The sequence below is a fragment of the Lissotriton vulgaris genome, chromosome 7, assembly GCF_964263255.1.
Source record: "Lissotriton vulgaris chromosome 7, aLisVul1.2, whole genome shotgun sequence".
Taxonomy (NCBI): Eukaryota; Metazoa; Chordata; class Amphibia; order Caudata; family Salamandridae; genus Lissotriton; species Lissotriton vulgaris.
The window spans coordinates 95764749-95776941 of record NC_141695.1 but is presented as its reverse complement, the minus strand read 5'-3'; the positions used below and the strand labels follow the sequence as shown (position 1 = coordinate 95776941).

The window sequence follows — 12193 nt, the reverse complement described above, 5'->3', positions numbered from 1 at the left end:
GGCTTTGATGTGACTGTTTGCACCCTCCAAAGTAATAACTTTTCATTATTATTCCACCAGACAGGAGTTTTATGTCTTATCTTTGAAGCACAGGAACAAGGTGCTACTGAGATCTCATGGCACTGCAGACTACCTGTTCTTTATTCTTTGACTTTCAGTGGGTAACAGCGTTAAGAGTAGAGACTTACTATAGGGGAGTGCTGTGGGGAGAAAGACTACCTCAGCCTGAACAGGTATCATAGTAAATGGAATGTCTAAGATTCACATTAATTCTAGTTACACGTTTTATTGCATAAAATGGTTTATGCCAGTGCGATGCACACTTAAGATAATACAATGGCAGAATGAAACTCAACATCAGGCTATGTGCAGCATCTGGTCTTGTTTACGCAGTTCGACACCTGTGGTTGTGTGTTTTTCATGCACACAGCTTTTCATATCCCCCTGTGCGGCTCAGTGCAGTTTCACAGTCTGTTAATCACCAGCTGCAGGAAAGAAACGGCAGAAGGGAGAGCACATAATAAGTTCCACAAGTCACGGTGGTTAAGAGTGTGCTAGACATACTCTCTATGACAACCACAAAAGTGGTCATGATTAATTATATTTTCTGTCCTTTCATTCATACATGGTTCCTCTGGTGCAGATCCACTTGTTTGTAATCCCACATTCCAAACTTTTAACTTTTGTATAACTTAGGTAAGCACATTCCGAGGTATCGCTTATCGTGAACCTGCAACAAGAAAAAAAAAAGTTTTAGGGTTTTTCAGATGTTTTCATTAAGAAAATACTAAATGTTACCAAAGTCTTATACCTCACTAATGCATTCAAATTCTATATATAAGGAAACCTTTTTTACAAGTTTACGGGGCTGGAAATGGGAGCTTGGCAGGATAGACACTGGCTCAGTGATGAAGTACTGCTGCAACTTACACGTGGGCTTCCTGGTAACCAAGCCTCTGTTTATTGATCCTCTAGTTTTACATTTAACATTGTGCAGCAAGGGGCAAGGTAGTGCACACCTGTCTGGAAAGCAAGCCATCATAAAAGAATTCATTCAATAGAGGAAGTGGGAAAAGTGCTGTGTGACAGGGCTCAAAAAATCATTAAAATTTCACTAGATCTGCAGGTCTAATAACTTGAAACATCTACTCGACTTAACTGTGATTCACTTGACATCTGTCGCTGAAAGACAAGCAAATGTGACAATTTAACAAGATTTAAAGGCATTTGTATTGGTCATTCACTTTGTGAGCAATAAAGAGGCCTTTAAATCTTGCTATCTTGTCCCATATGTTCTGCTTTCAGAGGCAGAAGTCAAAGTCAGTTTGTCTTTCTACTCGCCAGAAAGGGCGAGTAGGACCTAAAAATAGCTCGTCCTAATTGAATCTGGCTAGCAAATGCGAGCGGGCGAGTGGATTTTTCGAGCCCAGTGTGAGTCCCTTAATGGAAAACAACCATTTATGATAGGTCAGCCTAGTAAGTAGCACATTCACACCACAGGAACATTTAGCAGCAACAGAGTATGAGGTTTAAAGAACGAGTTACTTACCTTCGGTAATGATGTATCTGGTAAAGACACAGTCTAGCCGCAGATTCCGTAACTTAGAATACCCCCAGGCGTCAGACTGGATCAGGAAAAATGTTACCACGGCAGTACCTTTTCACACCGGGGGGGGGGGGGTGCAGTGTCACCCGGCTCTGTCCTGATGTCGTCCATGGGAGTGATGTTAATGGAGCCACGTAAGACCCCCTCGGCTTGCTGACATCACTTTTCTACAGTGAAACTTTTCTGTGCCACAATGCGGAGCCACTACAAAAAATTGTGAGAGTATAGGCACAGTGTGCCAAAAACCAAGAAGAAAAAAATTTGAAACAGCAATGATATGAAACCACATGTTGAAAATGTACTCAACACTTGGAGGGACTGAAGGGAACGAACAGAGCTACCGCCCAAGAAAAAGTTTCACCACAGCGAAGAGCCGTGTCCCCCTTTAGAGACAACGGCAGTGGAAATGAATGACATGACAATCAAAGGGCAGTTCGGAACCATAGGATAGAACTGAATAATAGACAGTCCGTGACCAAAGCATGTAACTGAAAAGGACCACAGGGCTAAAACAACGTGACTTATGGCAAATGACTAGAAGTGAACAACCACAGAGAAGTGGTACCACACCACCCACAATCAATGACCTATGCACTGAGCATAGTCAAATAGAACCTCAATCCAATTGACTGCAGCAGAAAGAGGGAGACCCCAAAGAAATGGGGAGTACAGATGAGGGAGTGTAGGAACATGAGAAACTCCACGCCGGAAGAACCTGGTGGAGAAGCAGCGAAAAGCACATAATCTAGCCTTCCAAAAACAGGAATGGGTGGAGAGCCAATATGCCTACAACAGAATGAAACACCCAGCCCCGGAGGTATAGGAACTAGACCACACCTTAGGAAGATCAAGGCCACCTGGAAGGAGGCATGGTGGTAGAACCCCACCTGGAAAGGTCCTTGCAGAATGGGGAGGATGAGAGGGCATTAAGGAATCTGCGGCTGGTAGAGACTGTGTCTCTACCAGATTAATTGTTACTAAAAGTAAGTAACTTGGTCATCTGATAGAGATATCTAGCCACAGATTCCTTAACTTAGACAAGATACCAAAGCTATACCCTATTGAAGGAGGGTCTGTGACCGAGCCCCACCAGGTTCCCAGAGGAAGTAGTCCGTCAATAACATTGACTGAAACAAGTTGGGAGCCGCCATGTCAGCAAGGCTGACAGTAGACCCATAAGGCTCAGCCTAACCAGCATAGCTGACACCAGACCCTGAAGTTCAGGGCGGAGCATGAGCAAGCGAAGCAAGGTACCAAAAATCGTCAGAGGACAAAAGAAGTCCACTGTCCGCCAGAAAGGGACGAAACAAAGTCACAGAACCAGAAAGATCAGTGCACAATGGCAGAATGCCACCGACTTCTACGAAAAGAGGGAAACTGAGTGTAGGACCCGAGGATCTGAAAGAGACAAAGGCCCAGCGAAGGTACTTAAATATTATAACAGAGTCAGAACACAATCGGGGCGAAACAACATTAAGTGCCAACAAAGACATGTCAGGGCAGAGGGCATTATGCCCAGACATACAAAGTATGATTACCAGGAGATATCTAGATGTGAATTACAAGAATAAACGAAACAGGCATTGTGTACCGTGAGAAGCCCACCAAACAATGCATAGCTCAATTAAATCGTAACAACACAGCATGTGCGTGCTGACAGAGAAGAGAGCACCTCACCAGGTAGCCAACCAGGTAATCATACCCCTTTGAGAAATGACGAAGGGCTACCGGCAAGCCGAACATGCCCAAAACTATCTCCCATGAGAGAGAGAGGGAGAGAGAAAGAGAGATAAAAAGACAAAGAGGAACCTGGAACAAACCCCAGGAACCACTGCAGAGACACCCTACATGCTTGCCCCCTTGTGTGCGTACACAGCACACAGAAAAAGCTGAAAGTCAGAAAGTGACAATCAAGGGTAAACTGGAAGGGTATTTTTAGAGCATTGAAAGTCACTTGAAAGGTAGCAATGTTAACACTGTCGGTGAAACGAAACGGGACATACAGTTCAACCACAGAATAGGACGACCCCAACCTCGATCGGGAAGGAAGCCCCAGCCACCGCGATACAGGCAGTAACACTGACTATCGCACCAACAAGAAGAAGACAGTAACACTCAGACATAGAAAGTCTGAAAAAGTAGCTATCTATAGACCGGATGAACCCAGAAAACATCCGGAGAATTGGTTGAAACTCGCAGCGGAGGCCAGGAGAAGAATCCCTGAGCTGTGTGTGACAATGAACAGAGAAACCTGAGCCCAAGTCGGGGCTCTCCTGAGGGAAGACAGGGGCACCATGCAAAATATAATAGAGGTCCGCTTTGGTTAAAACTCTACCTCTCATAAGCCAACCCCCGACAGGGTATGCCCCAAGCCTTTCCTCAATCCCAGGGAAGAAGGCCACAGTAAGAGAGTGCAGCCACGACAGTGGCTTAAGGAACACTACGGATCCCCCGTGATAGTACATAACACTGTACGGGTCATATGTGGTGCCCACCCAGAATACAGAAAGAACTGATCCGGAGCGAAACAGAATGAAGCGCCCACAGTGGTGCGTACCCACGCCCCAGGTGGCCAACAGTGCTAAGGGCAGAAAGAAGGCAGGAAGATGAGCCAAATGCAAGGTAGGATGACATGAAACCCCCTGGGGTGAGTCGGATACGGCATAGCCCCAACAATACACTGGAGCAAACTGCCTCCACAGATGCATGAAACTGCAACAGAACAACCATAGGCAGCAATACAGATGCTCCAGGAAAGGGCCACGTCAGTCCTTGGTTTTCAACAGACGATGCGTTCCTCCACAGCAGGAGAGCATGGAACAAAGGAGATGCCCACAGCATAACAAACAGAAAAAAAAATCCCCAGAGGGACAGGCAATAGCAAAGAGAGCTCCACGGGATCATTAAAAACTTCCTGGCAAGGAACAGCAGCTACACAATAGCGAACGAATACCCCACATAAGGTACGTCACATCCCTATAGAAAACAAGGACACCTCTTGAGACAAGCTCACAGGCAGACATCAAAAAGAACCACATAAACAGGTGACCCAGCTGCACCACAGGAATGAAAAACCTGGCTGAGCAGCCATAGAGTCTGAACCCAGAGATGTAACTCAGAAAAAACAGTGACAACATTGTCACACAAAAATACAAATCCACCAGAGAGGAATAAAACCAGGCAGTCGTGGAAATCCGGAGAGGAGATGCCGGACCGCCAAGTTGGAATGCTCATCAAAAAAAGGACCCCATCAAAGGGTAAATCCCTGTGTCGCTCCCAAACAATCTAGGGGAAACCGACATCGCATTGCCACACATGGCGACGCAGGGAAACTGAGCTGGCCATAGCCCGACCCACATAGTCAGTGGTGTACATGGCCGATCGGATGGAAAACTGCGCCATGTCGCAGCCATCCCGAATAAGCTGAAGCAGGTCAGCACGAGGGCCCTCTGGTAAAGAGGGAAGGAGTAGTTTGACAGAGTCCCAAAGGGTAGAAGTAGCCCGAGCAAACACGCAAGTCATGTTTAGGGACTGAAGGCCGGAGCTGGTGGAGGCAAAAACATTGCGGCCACACGACTCCAACCACCTAGACTCCAGAGTGGGGGGAAGCAACGGTAGAGGGGAGGAAGGAAGCGCAGCCTAGACTACCAGGTCTTGAGCCCTAGGATGAAGGAACAAACAGGCAGGGTCATCTGAAGCCGGCTGGTGGTGATGCACAACAGCACAAGTCATGAGGTTACCCGATGAGGGTCTTGCCCAAGTCCCCAGAAGGACATCATACAACGACCTGGCAAATGGCTACAGAGGCTCCACATCCACCGTGCCCTTGTGAATGAGATCCAACAAAGGATCCCAAGGCAGGGAGACTGAGGGCGGCAGCATTTGTAAGATATGTGCAGCCCGACTAACTGCCCTCGCAAAGTCTACGCTAGCCTCTGTGGCCATCTGAGGTGGAGACAGCAAGTCATCCGTTGAGGATGGCTGCAGCATAATATGCCCACCCAACGACAGAGGCCCTGCAGAAAAATGATCCGGCCAGTGCCCCATTGGCCCCTGCTCCGTGGAGCATGGAAAAACCCTGTTGACGGTGAACCCACTGGAGTCATGTCCTCCAGCAGAGGAACAGCCGGGGACGGAACCGGAATCGACTGACGTCGGTATGGCTTCGGAGGTGCTGACGACCTCCGTAGTGGACTCATCCACTCAGCATCAGGCCGGTGTCGACTTGACCTTCGCCAAGGCAGGAGCCTGCGGGGAGGAACGAAGTCGACTTGAAGTCGAACTCTGCCCTGCAGCCGCATCCAGCGACGAGGCAGGGAGCCCCGCAGGACTATGCGTAGACGCATCAGGAGGGATAGACGTCAGAGTAGGCTGCCCATCCAAGCCGTGTCCCGAAGTCGCAGCAACTCCAGAACCGGAGTCAAGACACTCGGTTGGTGCCAAGGGCGAACCCGCTGGGGAACCCCTGACCTGAGTCCCTACACCCTGTGGGGTCCGAAGGTGGGCCAGGGCGAGGGTGTGACCCACGGAAAGCCTGTTGAGCCCTGGAATAGGACTCCATCTGGGTCTGAGTCGCCCCAGCACCAGGAAACGGAGGGTAGGCGGGGGCTGACTCCTGAGGGCTCATGTCCGGTGAAGATCGGGAGCGGCAGGCCCCAATATCACACTTGTGCGTGGTCGACGACCTCCGTGATTTCTTCCGGTGCTTACCTGAGGCAGGCAAACAACCTCCATGGAAACTACTCCAGAATCTGGCCTGAACAGAGACCTCAGCGTGGAGGAAGGACTACAGCATTTGGATCCTTCCGCTGGAGACGGAAGCCGGTGCTACGAGGACTCTGACCGGGACATCCGGGCGGACAGCAGCTCCATCCGACGTTCCCGCAGGGATTTTGGCTTCAGCTGATGGCAGGCATCCCACTTGGTGGAGTTGTGGTGCTCGCCCATGCACCACATACAGATCTCGTGTGGATCCGTTGCCGACATATGCAGCGAACAGGACACACATGATTTAAAGCCCAATGGCATCTGCACACTGTTCCAGACGCATTGTGAAGGCCTTAACCAAAACAGGCCAGAGGAACCGCTTAACTCCTCCATGGTTTGCTTTGGATATAACAAATCTAGATGTGATATTTAAAGTTAATGGCAGCAAAAAAATTTCCACTGTAGGATCGTCTGAGTTTGTTTTGGCTTTCTGGGTGTGATCTTCAGGTAGCAAGTCCCCAAGAACTTTCTCTGCTCTATCTTCACTTTCATTTGGTGCAGACTCTATGGCTCTATAGCGGGTTGAACCAGAAATGCTGCCCCCTGCACTAAACATTGTATCTTCCACCTGGGTGCCAGGCTTCCCATGGTTCCCCTTGCACACACATATCTGTCATATCGCCCAAGACCTGGCAGTGAATCTTACAGTTTTCCCATTCAAGCAGCTGTATTAAGATAAATCTCTGTCCTTTCTCCTTCAGTACAATTCCTCCTGCCTCCACTGTGTTACCTACTCTACTACGTCATCTGAAAACAAGCATTGGCATAGCCAATAGGTCTCGCCTTTGGGACCTTATACATTTAGCCATGCAGCAGATTATCCCCTATTAGCATGCTCAAACACTCAACATTTTGGCAATATTGCAGGGGAGAAGCAAAAGGGTGAGTGGGGAGAAGATGTGATTAAGGGCGTGGCTTAAATATACGCAGGCTAAAAATCTGTACTTAGCATAGTGTGCCGCCCAACTAGTATTTTGCTGCTTCTGTCTTTGCATAAAGATATATATTACTGATGCAACAAGTAACATTACACATACAACATCCTAGGGCTACTTAAACGTCATTTGCTTTAGAGAATTTCTGTGCTGTTTTGATCATATTGAGCCAAATCACTCGATTTGCACAGTCTCTTACAATGTGCAGTAGAGGTGAGCCACAGGGCCTGGCTTCCGGCTGGATTCTGCACCAATAAACACTATGGGCTGTGTTTGGTTGTGTGCAGTGTCCAATCCAACACGGCTGTTCAACTTCCTGCTGTTTATGGCCACAGGGACTGGCTCTGGCAAAATCCTGCTTCCATCCCTTCCTGCACACGAGGAAGTTGGCGACAGGGCAAGAAGTGGCAAAATATGAGTTGTTTTACCCAGTTGATAAATTAGGGACAAGTTCAAGTCAAAGATAATCCCACTAATATTTCTTTCAATGGGAATAAAGGAAACCCCATGGAATTAGTCAAGGTGGATTAAAGATTCATTTAAAATTCTCAAGCGAGGTGTGCAAAGAGATATTTGGAAACATGCACACATATGGAAGTGTGAATATGGGCATGCTGTGTATGGTCCCTTGACTCAGGCCATACCGTACTAGTAAAATCAGATGTATCTATGATGATGGAAATCAATATCAACATCCATGAATGATTCACACAGGGAAAGGAGAAGCAGTGGTGAAAGAGCTTGTGACAGGCATATGAAGCATGCAGAAATACCATGTCGCATGTGTGAGGTGCTTGTGAAGCAGGGCATTCCCTTACACCTTCAGTGATACTTAGTGGACTTTGGGTATTTGTTACCTTTTAGGATATTCCCTTGCCCACACATACTACCAAGCCCAGACAAACCCTCAAATGGTTATCAAGATACTTAAGAACATGAAGAATGATGGGGTCCCTGGGCCAAATGGGATACCCGCACCGATCTTCAAAAAGGCCCCTGATTTTTGGGCACCCGTCCTCACTCCTCTTTATAACCACTCTTTTATGACAGCCTAAACCCCTGATTCTTGGAGGGGCTTCATACTAATCCCAATTTTTAAAAAAGGGGATCGATTAAAGCCATCATACTGTAGGCTCATTGTTCTGCTCGACCTTGTAGCCAAGGCTTATGCCCGCCTCTTTTTAAAGGACCTGAAGACATCGGCAGAAGAAAAAAGTATCATTCCCTTCTACCAGACAGGCTTCAGACCACTGTCATTGACAAAGGACAACATACTGGTGTAGCGTACCTTGCAACTCAAGCAGCAAAAATGAAACATCCACCACTCTTTTGCTGCTTTATTGACTACTGCACACCCTTCGACAAAGTGGTACGAAATAGGTTATGGTGGAAATCAGAAAACTGGGGCATCCCGCCAAACCAATTAAATGCAATTAGATCACTATAATAAGGCACCTGGGCGCGGGTCAAAACCAGCTCCGGCACAGTGTCCCCCAAAATAACAACGAACAACGGGTTGAAACAAGGATGCGTGCTGGCCCCCATCCTCTTTAACCTGTACACAGTGGATTTGGGGGAGGCCCTCTAAGGAGCCAGCTTAGCAGCACCGAGATAAGGCAGCATGAGGCTGCCTATGCTACAATACACCGATGAAACTGCCATAATGGACCACACGAGGGCGGGCCTACAGACAGCCCTAAACACACTGAACCAATTCAACAACGAAAACAATCTTACAGTCAACCAGGGGAAAACAAAGGTCGTCATTTTTGGGAGCTACCACTTGAAAAAGAAAGTGCAGTGGTTAATGGTAGATTTGCAAATCAGTACAGTGGCATCCTACAACTATCTAGGGGTTTGGTTCACCAAACGGGCGAAGGCAAACATTCACTTGAAACAGCAGTCTTCTAAGGCCAATAAGATTATATTCCGGTTAAAGCAAATGAGCTTACATCTGATCAGCCCCACGGCCGGACCAATACTGACTGCCCTAATGGCAAAATTGCTGGCAGCCATTAGTTATGGTCACCAGGCTTTCCCGGGGTTGCAGGACGCCCTTCTTATTGCAGTCCAAGCCAAAGGGTAAAAATCAGTCTTCTCCATCCCAAGGCCAACAGGGAAGTCAAGGAGAAGACAGGAGCTAGGCCTGGTAAGGCCAGACCTGATGTGCCAAGGGGAAATTATATTATGCTGCCTTCTCTTCTACTCCTCTTGTCTTTTATTTTTATTCTCTGTTTTCTTCCTCCTTTCTTCAACTTTCTTTCTTCTGACCTACGTCCATGTACTTCATCTTGCTTTTATATTCTCCTTGTCTCTTGGTCTACTCCCTTTTCATAAAATCTTTACTTATCATCTTTTTTGTATCTTTCCTTTTCACTATCCTTTTTCCACTCAAATGTACAACCTTGTCGTTTTTAATAGACATTTTACTGTCCTTAAAACTTCCTTGCATTTGATTGTGCTCATGTTGTTGAAAACCCTCACAGTACTTATGCTATAGAATATGTTTCTTTTCCCATTGTTATGACTGATAATGTCTAAATTATTTCATAGAATGTAAAAGGTTTACGTAATCCAATTAAGAAGCAACAAGTTCTTACGTATATTTCAGAATTACAATGTAAATTGCTATGTTACAAGAAATGCACCTTAATGATAATTATATAAATTCCCTTAAAAAGCAATGGGTTGGTGATGTCCACAGTTCCCCATCTAGGGATAGGAAAATTGGAGTGCTGATATTATTTCATAAGTCCCTTTCCCTTACTGTGGGGAGTGAGAAGGTCACTGATGGTAGTTGGCTCCTTCTTCACACCCTCATAAATGGTTCACATATTTCTCGCCTTAACATTTATGGACCCACAGACATTGACCCCAAATTCTGGCAATCCATGTCACACACACTTCATGCATGCTCTGATTCTAATCTCATTGTGGGGGGCGACTGTAATCAGATTCTCAATCCATTTATTGATAGGAAATCCTCTTCCAGAAATGTCCCTAATACAATGCAAAAAACTTTTGTAAACACTATACATTCTAGAGGGTTGGTAGACGCATGGAGAATTTTCAATCCTGATTCTTTTGAATTTACATTCTTTTTCCCGACTCATAACTCTACATCCCGAATTGACCATATTTTTCTGAGCCCACTTCTTCTCCCCAACTTATCGAATGCTGAAATTGGTTCCATTTTGACTTCCGATCACACTCCTGTCCTTATTAATTTAGATCTTCCTTCCCAGTCTTTTAAATCCTGCTGTTGGCCATTTAATAACTACCTTCTCAAGGATCCCGTGTTTATTGGACGCTTTAAGGATTTCACCTCTGAATTTTTCCTTCTCAACGATAGTCCTGATATGCCTTTTCATACCACATGGGATGCCTTTAAAGCGACTGCTAGGGGATTTATTATAGATTATGTTGCTAACAAAAGGAAGCAATATCGTAAAGAATCGGCGTCTATCTTATGTTCCATTAAGAAACTGGAATGTGCATACTTTTCATCCAATAATGCTGATACCCTAAAATATTTGGTTCAGGCAAAATTAGCTTTTAAAAGGAAATCTACAAAGGACGCTTCTCGAACATTACTGAAAATTAACTAAAAATGTTATGGAGGCCGTAACAGAGCCAGTAAGTTGCTAGCGAACTATCTGAAGGTCAATTCTCAAAGGTCTAGAATTGTAAAGATTACTGCTGAGTTTGGTGTAGATTGTTTCAAAGATGTCGAAATATTACAATGTTTCACAGAAATTGATAAGACTTTATATAACCCCCAATCCTCTCCCTCTAATGCTGCCTTAGACTCTTATTTCGAATCATTACCTCCCCGCTCTTCATCGCTTCACGATTGTTCTATTTTGGAAGATGTCATATCCCTCTCTGAGATCAAATCTGCTTTATCTAAGCTACCTAAAGATAAGGCTCCTGGTCTTGATGGCCATACTGCAGAATTTTGTTCCTGTTTCTCCCATATTCTTTTGCCTCATCTTCTCACCCTATTTCAATACTTTTTTTCTTGCAAAGAAGCTCGAGGTTCTTTTTTGGAAGCTATGATTTGTCTAATCCCTAAAAAGGATAAGGATCCTTCCATTTGTGCTCACTATCACCCGATCTCATTAACTTAGATTGTAAAATTTTTGCCAAAATACTAGCCCTTCATATCAATCAATTTCTCCCAGAGTTGATTAGTCCTGAGCATACCAAGTTTGTCAAGGGGAGGACAATAGTTGATAACTCCAGAACCTTTCTAAATATAATTCATTCAGCATCTAAGACTTCTTCCCCATTGCTGCCATAACCCTGGATGCAGAGGAAGCAGTTTACCGCGTTCATTGGCTTTTTATAATGCACGCTCTCAAATGGCATGGTTTTGGACCCTCCATCTTATCTTTGATCAGTTTATTATACTCCTCGCCTACCACCTCAGTTTTTGCTAATGGCTCCCAATCGTCTTATTTTCCCTTACAACGGGGTACTCGTCAAGGATGTCCTCTTTCTTCTCTGCTTTTTATTCTTTCCCTTGAACGTTTTTTACATTCTTTGCATCATTCACCTTCCTTCCGAGGCTTTAACCATAAAGAAGTTGAAATAAAATATATGGCCTATGCAGATGATATCATGCTATATATTTCAAATCCATCAATATCGCTACCTGCATTCTCAGATCTTCTTTCCACCTATGCCTCCTTATATGGGAACAAATTAAATTTCTCCAAATCCGAAGTCCTTCAGTAAATAAATACTGTTTAAAGAGCATGTTTGAAGGGTTTGCCCTTAAATGGAATACTAGTAGTATTACCTGTTTGGTGATTAAATACTCATCCTCTGTTGCAAAAACGATCCAACTTAATTTGGATGAGGTTCTCTTAAAAGTTAATAA

General features: G+C 45.4%; 1 protein-coding gene across 1 annotated transcript in view; it reads right to left on the bottom strand.

Annotated features, from left to right (window-relative positions):
- Positions 1 to 268: 268 nt before the first annotated feature.
- LOC147700901 (uncharacterized) overlaps positions 269 to 12193 on the bottom strand; it is a 242391-nt gene continuing 230466 nt past the window's right edge. The window contains exon 5 of the mRNA XM_086928536.1: positions 269 to 730. Coding sequence (XP_086784662.1) covers positions 616 to 730 — 115 coding nt within the window. The 3' untranslated portion in view covers positions 269 to 615. The remainder of the gene's footprint in view (positions 731 to 12193) is intronic.